Source organism: Nilaparvata lugens, chromosome 5, assembly GCF_014356525.2.
Source record: "Nilaparvata lugens isolate BPH chromosome 5, ASM1435652v1, whole genome shotgun sequence".
In the NCBI taxonomy this organism is placed as follows: Eukaryota; Metazoa; Arthropoda; class Insecta; order Hemiptera; family Delphacidae; genus Nilaparvata; species Nilaparvata lugens.
The window spans coordinates 8,831,972-8,853,245 of NC_052508.1; the positions used below are offsets into that span (position 1 = coordinate 8,831,972).

A 21,274-nucleotide genomic window follows, 5' to 3' on the forward strand; every position below is an offset into this window, starting at 1 on the left:
TTAAATACGGGAGGATACGAATTTACCTTGGGAGAAAATTTTTTGATGTGTCGAAATATAGAATTGATTCGTTCTAAGCATCATTAGAAACGTTATTGGCGTTCCACTACCTTTTGGCATGAATTATTCATTCATATCTGAGTTTTTGTTTTCATTCACAATTTAATCTGTTGTATGTTGATGAGTTCTTACCTCAATCTACTCAAAAACAGTTATATTAATGTGCCACATTGGTTTTAAAGATGAAATCTTCTCTTCTTCTTATGTCATCTGTAGCTATGTTCACAATAATGATTGTTTGTTTATGGAATCTCCAACTTCTAGGCAATATTATATCAACTACATTCGAACCTCTGTATAACGAAGTCGATTATCCCGAGAAAAAATTCGCTGCAGAGAGGTATTCGTTATTGAGAAGTTCTGTCAAGAAATCTGCCACGATCTTATGGATCTTATAATATCGTATCACAGCAGTAAATAAATGAATATGGTACATAGAACATATCGCGAACGTAGATACGACGTTCGCTGAACGATGAACGTAGATACGAACGTAGATTACGCGAACGTAATAGGGTACCTATTAGGCCAATATTAATATGGAAATTGAAAATTAATGCTGTTTGGAAAAAACATGTTTTTTGAATATATTTATAGAATGTAATGAGTAAGTAAACTCACCAATTTATTTTCAGAAAGCTTGATTTGTACTATTAGTGGAGTTTAATCAAAGTACATACTCTGTAGCAATATTTTTCAACTCTTTACACTACTATTAGATGGAACGTAAAATACGGTTATTTTGTCAATAACTTCACTATGAATATCAACTTTCCTATTTTTTAATGTTTCATATTTGAAAAAGTGAGTAATTTTCGGTTCAATTTTGCATTTGAATAAAAAATCATGTTTGATAAACGACTCACATCTATTCAAACAGCCAGACATGTCTGGTACACTATTTTCCAGTTTTAATCCTTGCCTGATAATTTTGAAAGCCTCTAGAACTTCTTGATCTGACGGATTCTTCTCCTCAGGTTCCGTCACAGCTATCATCATCATAGTCAGCTCAAAGAATTGAAATGTGTGACAAAAGCAAGAATGGGGAAGTCCAGTCGTTCACCTGCCTGGTCTACAATAATGACAAGCTCTTGGAATTCAATATCCAGTAACTTGCATTCAATTTCCGACTTGTGTTTCACCCTCTATTAACTGTCTACCACCCTATCTTCTTCCTACCTGAATTGCCATTATTTTAAGTCTATTGACCTTTCTGCTGAAACTAAACAATTCCTTGGAAATAACCGTCTGCTTCCAATACACACTACACTTTGTATGTTGAAGTCAAAACTTTGTTGTTGAGAGGTCCGAAATTCTTTACATAGAGGTAAATAAGCAGCTAAAACTCAAAAATGTCATGGGACAAGGTAGAAATTCGTTGTGTAGAGGATTTCGTTAAGTGGAGGTTCGTTATAGAGAGGTTCGACTGTATTTAATGATTCATTTCAATCCACTTCATAAAAATTTAGTTCCGATATTTAATTAATAAAGTTCAATTTTTTTTTAAACTAAACAGAAAACCAGCCGTCTCTCCCGAGCCCATGGCAGACGATGTTGAGTCGATCGCCACCGAGAGAGGAGGAAGAGAAGAAGAAGGAGAAGAAGAAGAAGAAGGAGAGGAGGAAGACGAAAAGAAGGAGGAAGAAGAAGAGGAGCTGACCAAGAGACCTCGTTCAACGGCCATCTTCCAGATGGAAGCAACCTCTCAGACTCCGTCTGTGGATTTGGACAAAGGGAGTAAGACGGGAGTGTTCTGGTCGAATGCTGATCTGCTAATGGCGGCACGCCTAGTCAGCAATTATTCTGCGCATGAGCAGAACACCGAAACACATCAGAAGCCTCCGGTCAGTTTGCTCAAGGATCCAGAACAGATGCGAAGGGTTTACACGCTTATCTACGACGTTCTAAGGTGTAAGTACCTCTAGTGAGGCTCACGTTATAATGGCAGTGGAGAAAGATAGGAGAACAACGTTGCCGAACCTCTGTCTTGTCAATGCCTTCTTAGTCCAGTCAACGAAAAATTATAGAGTGAAAAGTTTGGAACACAATTTTCAACTCCACAGCTCTTTTGAGGATAGTAAGAGGATTAACATATCAATAGTCTCCACCCCTACCCACTGTGCTAAGGGGGTGGGGGTGGTTTCAAAGTACCATTTTTCACATATATCTCGGGAACTATGCATCTTATGAGCATTTATATTCTATGCAAAATTGAAGCTCACAAAATTACCAACAAGTTTTGTTTGTTCTCTACATATTTTCCATATCTCTCACAGTTTCTGAGATATCCGCTCTTGAAGGTGAGAAAGTTTTTGAAATAATACTTTTGACATAAACTTTAGAACATCACTTTAGAACATGAATATCTCGAAAAGTATCGGATTTATCTAGAATATCTATAAAACAAAGCTTGTAGGGAATTTATTAAGCTCCATTTTTATGTAGTTGATCATGTCAATAGAATACATTGTTCCCAAGATATAAGCACGTAAGTAATAAGTGGAAAATGCAACCTTCAAACCACCCTCATCCCTTCAGCACATGATGTAGGGGTTTGGATTTTTTGATATGATCACCTCCGAACTAGTCTCAACAAAGCTGCAAAGTCGAGAATTGTGTTCCAAACATTCCCTCCAAATTCCATTGTCAACTGATCTATTGTTGCTGAATAGAAAATTTCACTCTCAACACTAAAACTGCTGCAACAGTCGTAGGGAAATGCGTAAAATAGTGAACATATACATTGATTAAAGATAATTTGATGCCCTATCAGCTCATAATCAGCACGGATTTTTTTCATCAATCGTTCAAAGATCAGATGTCCGAAAAGATGAAGAAATTGGAGGCAAAAGTGTTATTTCAAAAACTTTCTCACCTTCAAGAGCGGATATTTATTTATTTATTTATTTATTTCATTGGCAATTACAGATCATAATTATAATAAATATAATATGATACATATACATATCTCAGAAACTGTGAGAGATATGGAAAATATGTAGAGAACAAACAAAACTTGTTGGTAATTTTGTGAGCTTCAATTTTGCATAGAATATAAATGTTCATAAGATGCAAAGTTTCCGAGATATATGTGAAAAATGAAAAAATGGTACTCTCAAACCACCCCCACCCCTTTAGCACAAGGGGTAGAGGTGAGGAATATTGATATTTTAATCCTCTTACTATCCTTAAAAGAGCTGTGAAGTTGAAAATTGTGTTCCAAACTTTTCCCTCTATACCTTTATTCGAGCATTCGTTGCCTGGACTATCTACAGACGGTAGCTGATATAGGTTTATTGGTGTAATATCAACTGTTCATCCTCGTTTAAAATAATCAATTATATTTTATTGAGCAAGAAATTATATTGTTCAATAATAGCATAATACATTTTTATAATTGAGATTGAATATTTTGTTAATTGATGATTAATTCTGCATTATCAAAGTCGATCTGGCAACAGAGCAGAGCGAGAAAGAGATACCGCTGTTGGTTGAATGATAGACAAGGACCATTGCTAATCAAACACTGCCATTATAATGTGGACCTCACTATAGAATTTATTAATATAGTTCTAATTAATGTTTAGTTCATATTCATAACTTGATAAAATTCCATTCAAATGGACAAGTGACGTTTACATTTGTCAGGTTTACTTGCATACAAAGTTTGTATAAAATCAATGTATTTCAAACTTGAAATCAAGTATACTAGAACTGATACTTGAATCCCCACATCCTAATGATCGAGTAACTTGCATTTTCTGATGAAAACAGAGTAAAATAGGAGAATGATATCTGATATGAGAGTGAGATGATGCGTTAATCCTCAATTTTCTATCCTCTTCATGCACATGCCCATTCTTCCCTTTATTATATTATACAGAGTGTTAACAAACCCCTACCAATACTCTAGGACATTGTTCCTGGGTAAAAAACATATCTAAATATCATATTTTAATTGTCCGGAAGTCTTCAGTTACTCACACAGCGGCCATTTTGCTTTTTCCACTTATTTTTTTTACTCTTCAAGAATATATTTTTTTTGTAAATTTAATTGCCTTTCGACTGGTACCAGATTTTTTAAGATTGGATCAATATTCACTGAGATATGGCAGCTTTAGTGGTTGGTGACCCACCTTTAGAGGGCTATGTAACGTTATTTTATTGTTTGAAATGACCTAAAATCGCTTTCTATCAACATTCAATGCAAATAGAGATGGATGCATCATCGAGGCGACTCTATGAGCATGCCTTGGTTTGCACTGCAACAAACTTTCAGTGGTCACCTATCACTAAAACTGCCATATCTCAGTTGATATTGACCCAATCTTAGAAAATCTGGTACCAATCGATAGGCAATTAAATTTACTAAACAAAGTTATTCCTGAAGAGTTTTTGTAAAACCAACGGTTTCTGAGTTATTTGAAAACAAAATTTTAAATGGCCGTCATTTTGTTCTATGAATTTTAAAAACTATTACAATTTTTTACTAGCTTTGACTGGTTGTTATAAATGATCGTGCGAAGTTCCAATCCCGTATGTTTAACCATTATTGAGAGAAAAAATAATGAGTGAAAAAAGCAAAATGGCCGCTGTGTGAGTAACTGAAGACTTCCGGACAATTTAAATGTTTTTCACCCAGGAACAATGGCCTAGAGTATTGGTAGGCAGTTCGGAAACAGACTGTATACTAGCAGGTAACCCGTGCTCCGCGAAAGTCTGTTTTAAAACTTGACAAACTGAAAACTTGACATGATGGAATCTTGAAGAATTGAAAATAGGCACATAACCATCCTCTGTTGATTAAGAATTTAAATGAAAAATTTCAAGTAAAACAGTCCAGTAGTTCAGACTACAGTAACTATATTACCCATGGGTGGTAAATGCGTGATGATTCACCAAAAACTTCTCCTATCCCGTACGTGAATAAGCCAGTACTTTCCTTTATTATAGTATAGATGTAGGAATACTAATAAGCTAACTCTCTCCTATGGATTGAGGTGGTGCAATTGGATTTTTCGGATGATCTCAACATCTTCATCCTTGTTTCAGATAAATCTGTCCTCACGGAGGCACTCAATCATCTAAATTTCATGGAAGAGCATCCTCAGGTAATCATCAGCATCTTAATTAATGTACTGATGAAAATATTGTGACCTAATTGATTATTGACAAAATCTGGTAGTTTAAAGAATTTGAATGATATCAAAGCTAAGCCCTGCATACACACATAGATTTTTTTTCGTACTATATTTTGTCGTCCTTATAAATTCTACTAGATTGAACAAATGATGTTTGTCAAGTTACGTTTAATCTATTACGTTAAATTCATAAGGACGGAAAAGTTAATAAGGGCTATGCAGTTTGATTTGAAATGAATTGCTTTGAGATGGGACAGAAAAAGTTGTGGAAAACTTGTTCAATAATAAACACAAATTCGATTACACAAGCAGAGCTAGTCTTTTTTGAAATCTATACAATGTTTTTTATTATTAGTACTCATATTGTTCAATTATACTGTTGAATTTTAATATGTATCGATATTATTATGATGTCATTGATCATGTCCATCACTTTTTTACCCAACGAGCGTTATCGAGCTCTCACTTTTGACTTATTGAAGGCCAAAGTCGTTGTCCTTCTGTTTGTATTCCTAAAATAAATTTAGAAAGGATTGATCAATCAGCTTTTAATTTTGAACACGTATTCTTCGATCCTTTTTACATGTCAAGATCGTTGGACGACAAAATTGACTCTCCTTCGTCATTTTTCGGAGGTCTTCGCGGTGATTTGCAGCATTTATTTAGGATTTTCGTTAAATAGTAAATTATAATATTTATTAGCATTTGAATAAATGCATTCTCTATTTAACTCCATCTGTAACTGGTTGGCCGCTGTGGCTTCGTATAAAATGAGCGCTGCTATCCAGAGATTGTCAGTTCTAAGAGTACCTGATATATAATACAATTTTTGGATTAATATGAGGGTCAAAGATGTTGAAGCAACGGAGTAATTACCATTTCCAATAGGATCCCCAATGAAACCCACTTTCAAATTATTCTTGTAAAAGAAATATTCAGCTGTTTCCATAATTTTCACACACTCTGGTATAAATGAAAGTTGCAGATTTCAAAGATTACAATACAAAAGTTCATGAGCGAGTTCTCCAACCCAGGGGGTCACTAGTTGTATAACTTGACGATTTTCAGTCGTTTCACTGTATTCATTATTATTATTAGCGTATGGCTTTGAATGGTGGGGAGACCCAAGGGTAGTTCCACTTCGCTGTATATAGTCCAAAGTTTCCTAATGGGAAACCGGACAACAAGGTTATAGTGAACACAATCCTTCAAATTCACACTTTTCACTTCCAAATAAAGTTCTTTTTGATGTGAAAAAGTCAAAACATATAAAAACCCCGAATTCAGAGTATTAATTATTCAAAAATAAATTCTCCCCACAATCAATATTTAGCAGAAGACTTCAGAGTAGTTGATAACAATTAATTTTGGAATTTTGTTTGGTATTCATTATGGAATTAATTGTTTCAATTCGTGTAATAGTTGAAGGAAGACAAACTGCTGTTGATCTGCCTGTTTTTCTACAACCTGTACCGGAAGCAGTTCCGTTTCCGAGAGCCAATCGAGGTCAGTGACCTTCAGGAGGTCAACGACCTCTTGTGGAAATCGCGCGTGCGCCTAGGCGCAATCGTGTCGCGCATGCGCATTGCGCGCGAAGCCTACGACCTTGAACAGCTGTTACCCGAGCATCTGATCGACGCGAGGTCGAAGGTCAATGACCGCATCGTCTGCGGATGGATCAACTATTTCAAGGCAAAGTGAGTTTCTCGATTTTCCAGTAATTGCATTTGAATAATACATCAAAATAACTGGTGATGGAACAAGAATGATGGCATAAATAAAAAGTTCTATGATGCTTGTATCCAAAATGGCGGCTGATTGAAGTTTTCGTTTCTAAAGAAAACGTGAATGTGGAAACAAGAATGAAGTTGTAACTCAAATATTTCAAATGTAAACACCTATTATGTGGTACATTATTTTGAAGGCCTTTTCAAGCCAAGAAAGATGACATCAATAAAAATGTTCTATGATACTTGTGTCAAAATGGCGGCTGATTGAAGATTCAAGTAAAAACTAAAACTTCAATCAGCCGCCATTTTGGACACAAGTATCATAGAACATTTTTATTGATGTCATCTATCTTGGCTTGAAAAGACCTTCAACATGATGTTACACGCAATGGGTTTTTACATCTTAGATATTCGAGTTACAACCCCTGAGTCACCCCCTTATGAGGGGTTGAAATTGAGTTGTACGTCAAAAGGTGGAGTATTCGACTAATAACTTATCCTGAAAGTCACATTAATGTATGTACTACAGTCTTCAACTTATTGGAGGGTTCCCATACATATGACTTACCCTGTATTTAATCATCAATTTATATTCAACAAAAAAATCATAATTATCATTGAATCTCATTACTCTTGCTTCCAGGCCAAGAGACGTGTTCGCGGAATTGGACGCGTTCGGCCTGTCTCACTTGCCTGAAGGCAGCGGGGATCACCTGAAGCCTCTCACGTACAAACTGGATCACATACTGCCTCGGTTCTTGCATGCCATGCCCAAATCCAGGCAGCTCTTCACCTGTTCATCGCTGTTCGTCGAGAATAAGGTCATCATGCAGGTAATAATAAAGGATATAGACTGTAAATGTATTGAATGATGGACAGTTTTTGATAGCTTTATCATATGTATGATTCAAATAAATCATTTGAATACATCACACAAATGTTTGTGAAAATTATCTGTTGTAAAAATATAAGTCTTGGTTCGATAAATCAAGGTCTATAAACACCAGGTCAAGAAACCTATCATGTATACTGTGCCCGTGTTCCTTATGGAGCGGCCATAATGTGCAGTTTTAATGGCGGTACATTTGAAAATTCAATCTAATTCAATTTGCTCGTTACAAAATCATGCATTGTGCATTTTGAAAACAATATTCTGGTTCAGATAATATATAAATTTAGGTTTTAGATTTTTCAATAATAAATGGTTCAATTATTCATTCATTTATTATTAACAATTGTTTTTATTCTTGTAACATGTTATGATTCATGAGGCATTGGGACAATTGGCTAACCTCAAGAACAGTCGAAAGTTCCCAATCAATTAAATCTGAAAATCTTCAATTCAGTTCCTTGTTGGAATCTGAATATTATTATTCTGTCGGAAGAACTTATTCCACAATTCAAAGCCAAGCAATATCCCTTGAACAATATCTATATAAAAAATTTGGTGTGGCACACTCACACAACTTTCTTTGCCGTTATGGAAATTGGTCACCTGACCCTAGTGTTCCTGCGCATCTCAAGTCTACTATTCAAAGATTTGAGCCAGCTGGTGACAGGGCAATAACGCTGAAGACACACGAGGTGTGCTATCTCTTCTCAGTGAATCATTTAATAGGATCAACAGTTGCCAACAGTTCGCAATTGGATAATCACATTTTCTCGAATTTCGAGCTTATTTTTAATTTTAGGTGAAAATGTTACTGAACATTAGTTGTAGAGGTTCTCATGCTGAATCTTTTCCACTCAATTTTTTGATAGTGATAGAGAGTTGGCAGTTGATAGAGCTTATCGATGACTATTTCAGGTATAACTTTAATCAAAATCGTTCGAGCCGTTTTCGAGAAAATCGCGAAAAACCCTGTTTTTGACCAAATTTTCGCCATTTTAGCCGCCATCTTGAATCGCATTTGATCGAAATTGTTCGTGTCGGATCCTCATATTGTAAGGGCCTTAAGTTCCAAATTTCAAGTCATTCCGTTAATTGGGAGATGAGATATCGTGTACACACACACATACAGACCAATACCCAAAAACCACTTTTTCGGACTCAGGGGACCTTGAAACGTATAGAAATTTAGAAATTGGGGTACCTCAATTTTTTCGGAAAGCAATACTTTTCTCACCTATGGTAATAGGGCAAGGAAAGTAATAAAAATCGAACTTCAAATTTTGACATTCAATAACTTTTTTATGTGTGCACCGAGTCTGCTAATTTGTTTTTAGTTGTGTTCGTTATGTTCAGGACCAGGTTTATGGCCTTTCAAATTTATAATCTGACTTCAGGACTCTTTCCTACGGTCCTTCAAAGTTTACATGTAATCCTTATGGGAGAAGATTTGTGAACTGGCCACACACAGAAATAAAAATCAGCTGTTACAATCATTGCGTCATCCAACAGCCGTCGGTAGATAGTAGACAAGAGTGTGTGCTGTTCCATAACCGTCCATGTATTTTATCCTAAACACCCCGACTAAAAACAGAATGCAAAATAATGTGCTGTCTTTGGTGTCTAGAATTAATTGATTTTTAGTATATTATTTACTCTGCAGTTGGAAAATTATCTATATAAATAGAATGCCGCATCGCGTCTCCTCAGTTGTGCATCCAGTTAACGTTTTTGATGAGATGCGTCAACTATTTGGCGCTACAAAGTTCGCCGGGCCAGCTAGTTACGAATAACACATCATGTTGTTCAATTTTTAATGATAACTGCTGATGAATTTGAAAATTGGTAAACTAAAACTCCACAAAATGGCGATTTGGAAATGCATCACGGGATCGTGTCATGACCAGTATTTATAGACCTTGGGCCATTATTCTTTGAACACTCGCTATAATATTATCATGCTGCCTTCTGAAGTGGATGAGTTGTAAATATCAGTTTTTGGTTCGTATATGGTTTTATTTCTCATCAATGAAATAGTAGCACTAATGTCAGAATGCATTATTGTGATGGGTAGTCGAATAATTTTATAAATATCAATTGATTGTAATAAATATTGTGTGTGTTTTCAGGAGCGTACATTCTGCCTGGGCCCAGCGTCTGTGGCTCAGCTACTGGTGGACTTGGCTCTGACAGGCGTGGTGGCCCAAACGCACGTCAGTTCGCTTGTCACTGTGGCCTATCTGGCCAACCTACTCGCCACCAATGAGAAAGTCGACGGCCTTATAGTATTTGGAGCTGGTAGCCGGTTAGTATTCTATTAATACTAATTTAGTATTCTATTAATAACTATTCATTTCAAAACTAGATGTAGTTCAATTATTTTTGTCATAGTCATTCAATTTCAGCTGTTTTACATCCATGGAATCAAACCGATAAACAGCTGATTGTAGAACAAATAAACATATGATTATCATTACAACATACTATACTGTAATAAAATCATATGTTTACTTTACAGTCGAGTATGTTCCCTAGTTACGAATTAGGAACAGCAAAACTGGTACGAAAACCGCCTTTTAGCGCTCTAGGTGGAAGTTTTGTCAACTACAATCAAGATATTCCTGATTCGAAACTTGTAAACTAGGTTATGTTTATAAAATGCATGTAGTAATGTCAGCACAATCAAGTAATGTTTTCTGTTTCTCAATTATTCTTTTCTAGATTATTATGACGAAAAATGGTGTAAGTTACTTGGATGTTGTGACATCTTAAAATTATTGAGAACATGAAATAAAATAAATCTAAGTGATAGAAGATTTTATTATTGTCAAAGGCTAGGAAGAGTATCAAATGTACTGTTACCTTATAGCAAAGAAGATTATACATATCAACAGCAGAGACTGAGATAAGAGCACCGTTCTATACGGCATATTTCGAAAGAACTGCTCAGCGAAAGTTTTTTGAGAATAGAAACCACCATACCAAGAAGGATCACGTGAGTTCTCTTTTATTCTATGGGGCCCCACCCTTTGCTTCGAAAAGTACAGAAATTACTTCAATTTTTCTTCGCTAATTATTAATGGCCACGTCGAAAGCGCTTTAGCCTAAGTGTACTGAATTATAATTGTAATTTTTGTAGTCGTTTAACTGTCCTCATCTGCCTGAACCACGACCCTGATTAAATTTCAAATATTGTAATATTTTCTAGTTAAATCGTTTGGAATCATAATTTATCTTTAAGAATTTTTTAAACTTTGTAAAAAGAACGTGCATGATAGCCCAGCATCATAGCACTAATTCAAATAAGCTTGTCCGCAGAAAATTATTCAAAACTTGTTTATCAAAACTTGAAACTATATTTTTTATTAACTATTATTATTGCTCATTATATTTCAAATTTCATACTTTACCTCCTGAGCTCGATTATTTCTTTAGCTCTTCAGATTTTGTGTTTGGCACATTCGTACTTGTTAATCACCGATCAAAAACGATCATTGAAATAATTGATCCAAATCTGGTTCAAGGAACAGATCTAAGTGGAAATATCAAGTGGGGTCAGATCGAGATCATAAGTTCTCTGTCCTTACCAGTAGATATAAAAGAGGGAGTCTGGCACACAAGTGTACCAGACTCCCCCTTTACCTCAAGGTCATCCAGGTCAACCACCCCCACCTCAAGGTCATCCAGGTCAACCACCCCCACCTCAAGGTCATCCAGGTCAACCACCCCAACCTCAAGGTCATCCAGGTCAAACACACCCAACCTCAAGGTCATCCAGGTCAACCACCCTAACCTCAAGGTCATCCAGGTCAACCACCCCAACCTCAAGGTCATCCAGGTCAACACCCTAACCTCAAAGTCATCAAAAAAAAAAAATTAAAAAAAAAAAGATTTAAAAAAAAATTTAAAAAAAATAAAAATATAAAAATTAAAAAGAAAAAAATTGAAAAAAAATTAAAAAAAAAGAAAAAAATTGAAAAAAAATTAAAAACACATAAAATCGAAAAAAAAAAATAAATAAATAAAAAAATAAAAACACTTAAATTGGGAATAAATGGGAAAAAGGGAAAAAGGGAAAAAGGGAAAAAAAATTCTCCTACTGATCTTGAACTGCCCGCCGGTCACCCCTGCGGTCGCCCGGCCACCACGGTCACCCCACCGGTCGCCCGGCCGCCGCCGGTCGGAAGAAGTATCATATTCTATATAATTTAAGTCTTTAAACATAAATCCACTATGGTGTAGTGGTTAGCAAGTCAGCTTTCTGAGTTGGAGGTTCTATGCTCGAATCCAAGGCGGTAAAGGTAAGTATTAAAGGTCAGTATCAACAGAACCAGAGGATATATTTTTTGTATGTAGTGGGTAGACTGGCCCACCACTGCCAGTCATCCCGCTGCGGTCGTCTGGCCGCCACCGATTGCCCGGCCGCCGCCGGTCGCCCTGCCGGTCGCCCGGCCGCCACCGATCACCCTGTCGGTCGCCCCACCGGTCGCCCCACCACCACTGGTCGCCCCACGGTCGCCCGGCCGCTGCCAGTCACCCCACCAGTCGCCCCACCAGTCGCCCACCACCGGTCGCCCGGCCGCCGCCGGTCGGCCACCGCGGTCGTCCGGCCGCCACCGGTCGCCCAGCCGCGGTCGCCCCACCACCGGTCACCCGGCCGCCACCGGTCGGCCACCGCGGTCGCCCGGCCGCTGCCAGTCGCCCCACCAGTCGCCCCACCAGTCGCCCACCACTGGTCGCCCAGCCGCCGCCGGTCGCCCGGCCGCCGCCGGTCGCCCCACCACGGTCGCCCGGCCGCCGCCGGTCGGCCACCGCCGGTCGTCCGGCCGCCACCGGTCGCCGGCCACCGGTCGCCCTGCCGGTCGCCTCGCCGGTCGTCCGACCGCCACCAACAGTCGACCTGCTGCGGACTGATCAGTCACTGTTCAGTCACTGATCAGTCACTGATCAGTCACTGTTCAGTCATTGATCAGTCACTGATCAGTCACTGATCAGTCACTGATCAGTCACTGTTCAGTCACTGTTCAGTTAATGATCAGTCACTGTTCAGTCACTGATCAGCTGATCAGTTACTGATCAGTCACTGTTCAGTCACTGATCAGTCACTGATCAGTCACTGTTCAGTCACTGATCAGTCACTGATCAGTCACTGTTCAGTCACTGTTCAATCAGTGGCACTCGGCACTTGGTATGGGTCCAAAATGTATAAATAGCGGAGCTCAAACTCTCAGACCTCAGTATACTGATAAACACTGACCAGTATGTATATCAAACAAAGGAACCATAAGCCAACATTGGAGGAGGTTGCTCCTACCATATTGGAGATTGCTAGGTTGAAGGGTGAAATCAAAAGGAAATCATGCTGGGTAGACGGATTGCAGAAGAGAAACATGTGGAACACTTCAAACCTCTAGCTGAGCCACTAGTCAACCTAGTCGAAACCTTCCAACAGATGCCAGTTCAACGACCACAACTACCTCCATCAAGAGCATCCAAGAAGCATCCCAGGTATCTGAAGCCTAGAATAAAAATGCGCTCCAGGCATGTGAAGGGTAGGCAGAGACAATCCAAGCCATAGTTGTTATCATCAGAACATCGTCCTTTCTCAGCAGCATCAACACACCACACATATCCTACTCCACCAACAACACCATTTGTTAAAGATGCCACATATACAAGGCGTGGACTTACTGGTGCAAGTAAAGCAAAACATAAGCTCCAACTCTCCAGCATTGATGAAGAGTCACCAACATTTGAATCATATGGAACTAGAGAAATTTCAAGTCCAATGGCAGGCACCTCAAGAGTTGGACGGCAACTATGGAAAGCAGGAAAGCATGCATTTGAAGGGGATGAGGGTGAGGAGTATAATATGAGTAGAGGATATGATGATAGCAGTGATGAGGGGCTGTCTGGAGATGGACAGGATGATGATAAGAATGTTGAACAATTATTGAATGAAAGTCATGGTACAACAGTTCAGAATATCCTTGATCAAACTGATCTAGCTGGAAAACAGGTAGCTGATTACATTAGAGGATCATTGAGCAAGGACAATGACGATTTTGATGACACTTTTGGGCCAAGAGTGAGAGACAATGCTTACTACCTGGGCAATAAGTATTTAACTTTTGGAGAGAATGGTGATGAAATTGTGCTGACTGACCCTGTAGATCAGGAAGAAAAGACCTTCACAGCTACATTGGGACTTTGTGTGTTGATTTTTAAGAAGAATCCAAATCGTGCATTAGTTGAATCTGCTGACAGACAGGCTTATGGAGAAATATTGAACTGGACCAGTGTGCACAGACAGAACAATGATCCAAGAGGTGAGATTGTTAACTACAACAAAGTCAAGTATAAGAATACAATCAAACGCCTTTTGGATGATAGCAGAGATGGTGGTCAAAGACATTCTGAGAGACAAGTGACTGGGAGAGGATCTATTGCCCCAAGGCGTGATTTTAGTAAGGAGAAAAGTCAGAAGGTCTATAGAGGAAGAGGTGTTCTGTCAGCTATCAAAGGAGCTGCTGGTACAATAGTTAATAAGGCAATCGACATTCTACCAGTTGAACTTCATATCCCTGGCTATCAATACTGTGGACCAGGAGCAAAACTTCAGAAGTGATTAGCACAAGGTGATCCAGGAATTAACAAACTTGATCAGGCTTGCAAGGAGCATGATATTGCCTATTCCAAGAGTGGTGATACAGCAAGCAGAGCAGTAGCAGACAGCATCTTGGCAGAGAGAGCCTGGGACAGAGTGAGATCTGATGATGCAGGGGTGTTGGAAAAAGCAGCAGCACTAGCAGTCACCAACATTATGGAGGCTAAGGCAAAATTTGGGGGAGGTATGAAAAGATCACTGAAGGAAGTCAGCAGGGTGGTTGAGAAGGGGAAGAAACAAAAGATTCAACCATCAAAGAAAAAATCAATGAAAGGAGGTCGAGGTCTTTACTTGAGACATCAGAAACCAAAGGTTGGTACAGGTCTTTACTTGAGACAGCAGAGATCAAATGTTGGTAAAGGTCTTTACTTGAGAAAGCAGAGAACAGCAACACCTTAGACATTAGGTAATATATTGAGGTACAATCAAAATCATAATGCTGTACAAATATGGATATATATATTGGATACATAGCAGATTAGATTCATTGTGCTGGAATCATCTGTGGAGAATAGACATTCTGTCAATCAACTGTGTATCTAGAACAATAGAGAAGATGGTACTCCTATTCTCAAAGTGGGCCGACTATGGTGAGACAAATTTACCATCAATCTCCCCATTTGATCTGAAGATGGTTGAGGATCATGTAGAAGATGAGGAAGAGGAAACTGATATGGAGGAGGACAATGAGGTAGAGGTGGAAGAGGAAGAGGAGGAAGAGGAAGAGGAGGAAGAGGAGGAGGAGGAAGAGGAAGAGGAGGAGGAAGAGGAGGAGGGGGAGAAGGATGATGTAGTGGTGAGAAATACTACTACACCTATACTTCTGACGCGAAGGAGCATCAATTACCTGAAGGAAAGAGGTTGTGAGGTGATTCAACATCAATGACAGGGTATTGTCTCTAACTGAAACAGTGTTCTAGAGGTATCACTGAATATCATCCGAAGACTATCAGACAACATAGAAGACTTGCCAAGGACTAGTGCTGGAGAAGAAGTCTACTACCTGGGACATCACCTGCTTGACATGGACCAAGGAGAAACATCATGGATACATCACTTTTCTGCACACTCAATATGATAAACAACTTGGATTTTGGAACAGAGATATACCTGCTTGTAGTAAACTTTTCAATGAAATGGATATTGAATTGATCAATAAATAGCTAATTGTATTCCAAACTGTTTACTTATTACCTACCATCTCCTTAGATATAGTTCAGCTATAAGTATATTCTGAGTGCCACTGACTGTGCTCAGAATGCTCATGCTCAGCCGGCAGGACAATTGCCAGCCGCAGCAGGTCGACTGTTGGTGGCGGTCGGACGACCGGCAAGGTGACCGGCGGGGCGAATGGTGACCGGGCAACCGGTGGCGGCCGGTCAACCGGCGGTGGCCGACCGGCGGTGGCCGGGCGACCGGTGGTGTGGCGACCGGCGGCGGCTGGGCGACCAGTGGTGGGGCGACTGGTGGGGGGCGACTGGGGGCGACTGGTGGGGCGACTGGCAGCGGCGGGCGACCGGTGGGGCGACCGGTGGTGGTGGGGCGACGGTGGGGCAACCGATGGGGTGATCGGTGGCGGCCGGGCGACCGGCGGCGGCCGGGCAATCAGTGGCGGCCGGACGACCGGCAGCGGAATAACTGGCAGTGGTGGGCCAGTCTACCCACTACATACAAAAAATATATCCTCTGGTTCTGTTGATACTGACCTTAATACTTACCTTTACCGCCTTGGATTCGAGCATAGAACCTCCAACTCAGAAAGCTGACTTGCTAACCACTACACCATAGAGGATTTATGTTTAAAGACTTAAATTATATAGAATATGATACTTCTTCCGACCAGCGGCGGCCGGGCGAACGGTGGGGTGACCGGTGGTGGCCGGGCGACTGGCGGGGGCGACCGGCAGGCAGTTCAAGATCAGTAGGGAGATTTTTTTCTCCCTTTTTTCCCTTTTCTCCCTTTTTCCCATTTATTCCCAATTTTAAGTGTTTTTTTTTTTAATTTTTTTTTTTTTTAATTTTTTTTTTTAATTTTTTTTTTTTTTTTAATTTTTTTTTCCAATTTTTTTCCTTTTTAATTTTTTTTCATTTCTTTTTCATTTTTTTTTTTATTTTTTTTTCATTTTTTTTTTAATTTTTTTTTTTAATTTTTTTTTCTGATGACCTTGAGGTTAGGGTGGTTGACCTGGATGACCTTGAGGATAGGGTGGTTGACCTGGATGACCTTGAGGTTAGGGTGGTTGACCTGGATGACCTTGAGGTTAGGTTGGTTGACCTGGATGACCTTGAGGTTAGGGTGGTTGACCTGGATGACCTTGAGGTTAGGGTGGTTGACCTGGATGACCTTGAGGTTGGGCATGGTTGACCTGGATGACCTTGAGGTTGGGGGTGGTTGACCTGGATGACCTTGAGGTTGGGGGTGGTTGACCTGGATGACCTTGAGGTTGGGGATGGTTGACCTGGATGACCTTGAGGTAAAGAGGGAGTCTGGCACACTTGTGTGCCAGACTCCCCCTTTTATATTTACTCTTACCTGCTAATATATCAGCTTCTATCTGTGCCTTACTTCGACTTAGGAATAAAGGTTCCTACCACAGAGCAGAAACAGCTACAGCGTAAAGAATCACACAATAGAGCCTGAAAATTGGAAAGATTCTGTCCACGAAGTATCTTCCGAACGGCATTTGGTCTATCAAACCTATCCTAGACCGTCGGAATTTATCAGTGGCGCAATCCCGCAAATTATATGCACCAAGTTCCTTGCTCGACCTGTCTGATTTTGCTCCCTGTCTACAATACAGGTAATAATTTAAGGTCTCTAAATCTATTGTCTAACAATTGCTACACTACAACGCATACTTGCAAAGAATATTATTCTCATACAGATAGTCATTGAACAGATCAAGGTGTGCAGGAGTTTGTGCCTCCCGCGATTTGGACTATTAAATTAAATCTTATATTGAATCGCTCAGTCTGGTGCTCTGTAGTATTCATCCACACTCATAAATTTGAGATTACAACACCGAGGATTCAGTGTAAGATTTTATACCTGTGTGACAACTCCGTCTGGGGCATTACTCAAGTCAAAAACCAGGAACCCCCCAAGGAGCGTTACAACATGAATGTCTTTTGCAGTGCTCGAATGAAATTCTAGTCTCGGCTAAGGCCTTGACTAGAAACTCGCCTGCAAGAGGCCCCTTCCCGTCCTTGTAACTTAACATAGTATTAATTGACGTGTCATACACTGTTGATTGAAAAAATATTTTCTTGTTTCGTTTTTTTAAATATTGGTACAAATGTTTAAATATTCATAAGAAATAGTGTAAATGTATAACACAATTGATTCAGTTTATTTTAGTTTTGTTGGAGGATTTTTTAGTTTATTTTGTTGTAGTTAGTTTTTTGTTTAGTTGAATGATATTCCGGTTTGTTTGAATGTGTTCTGGTTTATTGTACTGTAGTCCAAGATAAAATTATTATGTTAAGCGACTCATCCCTCAGCACAAGCATCAAACGCAAAAAACAAAACTAAACTCACTCCAAAAATCACAACATTGTTTCTATGTATTATACTCCATCTATTATACAGTTTCACATGACAAATAATAACAATGATTAATTTGTTGGAATTGTTAATCTATTTTTACAGAGTTACTTGACACCTCTTGTTTGTAAATTTATAAATAACAGGTTCGTGTTTAATGGAATCGGACCACCAATCCATTATTTTCAAAGAAAAATAGGATCTTTCTCAGATATAAATGGGGAGTTCACCAAATCCGACAGTTGAAAAGTACGAAGCAAAGCCACGATTGATAATGCCGACATGAATTGCTATTCTATAATATGATGAGGGAAATAATTGGCTTATACACGTACGGGATAGGAAATCCATGAATGAAGCATCATCACGTCTGAACTACTCAACTGATTAACTGGGAATTTTGCATATAGATTTTGATCTACCGAGGATTGTTATGGGACTATTTCAAATTCTTCAAGATTCCAGTATGTCAAGTTTCTAATTGAACCCTTACGGAGCACGGGTTACCTGCCTGTCCAAAAATAAGATTGAATAAATAATACTCATATTCCGAGGTCGCATTGATTTACTGAACTCTATAATTTCGATTGAAGACCAACGTTGAGAACCATTTAGTTCATTCAGATATTGTTAATCTTTGGTAAAATAATTTCGAACCGTTGCATTGCAGGAAAGAGTTGTGCGAAGAATATCTGCTAGCTCTGGGCGTGACCAACACAACAGTGGTGGCAGCCTCGTTCAGCAAGCTAAGCGCGGCTGACTCGGACCAGATGCTGGCCAATGTGGTGACTGTCTTGGCCACACCCCCCAACACCAACAGTCATGTCAGGTATAGTCAACCGCACGAAAATAATTCGATGTGAATTGGAACAGATGATTACAACGTTACCGAATGAGAGTTGATCAGCGTTGTCCTCAGCTGATCATAGACTGAATGAGATTTAATTAATATTTTTATAATACAACTGATCAATTGGAAACGTCTATGGGCTCGGGGAGGGTAAGGAGGTACTCAATTTCTATCGGACTATTTCCGTGCGATTGACTATAGTATTCACATCACTAATACATAGATTTATATCGGAACCAGCACAGATTTTTAAAATGTGTATTGATATTTCTACATCAAAGTTATATAAGGCCTCTAAAACTAATCCATGAACATGTTTTTTTTTTCATTTCTTCTGAAAATTTTATGTATTGTGAGGTGAACGAGTATTTGATGACTGATTAATTGGTGGATAATTACTGTGAGAGAAATACTAAGAACCATTAATTTTCCTGTGTAGGAGGATAGACTGTTACATCTTATATTATGTTTTCAAATAACAATGATGTATGTAGGCTACAAAGAACCTGGTTTCTTGCATGAACTGCCTGCCATATTCTCTACTGTGTTGTCATATTTTAATGACTATAGTGAGGTCCACGTTCTGATGACAGTGGAGAAAGATAGCAGAACAACGTTGCCGATCCAATAAGTATTGTCAATGCCTTCTAGCTGATACAGGTTTATTGATGTGAATTAACTGTTCATTCTCGTTTAAAATAATCGACTATATTTTATTGAACAAGAAATTATATTTTTGATAGTTCAATAATGAATTTTCATAATCTACATGAAATATTTTGTTAATTAATTATTAATTCTGAAGTTCTAATGGAAGATCTGGCAACAGAGCAAAGCGGGAAAGAGATGGCGCTATCGGCTTTGTCGAATAATAGACAATAATAGCAATACCATTGCTGATCAAGAACTACCATTATAACGTGGACCTGACTATAGATGTGGTTTGGCTTGGTGACCACACCAAAGAATCCCGTTGTGACCACATTGTCTCATGTTACAACAGGGACCCGGTCGACCTTTCCGTGGCGCGTGGAGGTGACCTACTTCTTCTGCATCAGCTGACTCAGGAGACATTCCACACCAGCAGTCAAGGTCACACGCAGGTCATGCATACCATGCTGGCCGAACAACGCAACACGCTCAGGATGTCCATGTCAAAACCTCAGGTCAGTTATGTTCAAGGTCATATACAGATGTCCTAGAAAATTAGTAACATTAAAAGCCGAAGGCTGTGTGGAAAGTTTAAAGTAATAAGCCGAAGACAATAGATTCTGAATTAAAATTAATAAAAACAATATAATACTTGTAGTAGCCTTTTTATTTAAAATATTATATATATGTTTCGAATAAAATTGGTACTACAATTTGTAAATTGTTTTTTATTAATTTGAATAAAATAGTCCATATAAGTGGAGTGAATTTATTCTAAATTTGATTTGCAACAATAAATTACCAGTAAAATTATCTTATAAATGACCGTAGTTTTCTAATAAAATAGTCCATATAAGTGGAGTGATATTATTCTCAATTTGATTTTCAACAATGAATTACCAGTAAAATTATCTTATAATCAACCGTAGTTTTCAAGATATATCGATTTTTCGATATTTTTCAAAAACGACGATAACTAGAGAACCATCACTCAAAATCTATTTCAAGGATATGGTTGGAAAGAGGATGAAATTCCCAATAATATTCATATATTTGTTCCTTCTTCTTTTATGTTTTTTCAACTTTTTATGAGCGCTCGAAGTTGAAAAAGTACATTCGTTGAGTTTAAAGTCGAATTTCAAATAGTTTAACGCTCATAAAAAGTTCAAAAACGTCAAACAATGGAAGAAATTATATGAATCTCTCATAGAAAATTACTTCCTTTTCCAACCATATACTTAGAATCAGATTTTGACTGATTTCTTAAAAAAAGTAGGTTATCCCCAAAAAAGTAACGTAAGGGGCCATATATGCAACCCGCTTAACACTCGTTCAGCACTGGCTAGCTGTAGAGCGGGTTGCATACTTTTTCCTCACATATTGTTTCAAATCTTATTTTCACACAAATACGATTAAATAATACTTCTGAAAAACGTATTATGGCAATGACTGAGCCCGTAATCTTGGATTAATTATTAAAAACAAGGCTTGACGTGAGTTTTCAACGTGATGATGTCAAGGTTTTAATTTAATAAGAAGGTCTTTATATTCTTGACGTTATATGAAATGTTTCACTGACGATAAATCCGAGCATTTCACAATTTTTCTTTCATCCATTTTATGACTTTTATCGGCAGAGAGATCCTTTTGGATGTTCTGCCTTGCCGTATTACCCAATGTCATTTCCTATCAACACTTAAATTCATAGTCTATGTTCTGGGTTCTTTTCTCACTGAAAATTT

The 21,274-nt window shown here is 38.6% G+C and overlaps 1 protein-coding gene across 1 annotated transcript in view; it reads left to right on the forward strand.

Moving 5' to 3' along the window:
- The window catches only part of LOC111048322, a 190,350-nt gene that overhangs the window by 160,443 nt on the left and 8,633 nt on the right, over window positions 1-21,274 (forward strand). Inside the window, exons 4-10 of the mRNA XM_039429367.1 lie at window positions 1,577-1,971; window positions 5,113-5,171; window positions 6,624-6,898; window positions 7,575-7,764; window positions 9,950-10,125; window positions 18,702-18,860; window positions 19,885-20,047. Of these exons, the coding sequence (XP_039285301.1) occupies window positions 1,577-1,971; window positions 5,113-5,171; window positions 6,624-6,898; window positions 7,575-7,764; window positions 9,950-10,125; window positions 18,702-18,860; window positions 19,885-20,047 (1,417 nt within the window). The remainder of the gene's footprint in view (window positions 1-1,576; window positions 1,972-5,112; window positions 5,172-6,623; window positions 6,899-7,574; window positions 7,765-9,949; window positions 10,126-18,701; window positions 18,861-19,884; window positions 20,048-21,274) is intronic.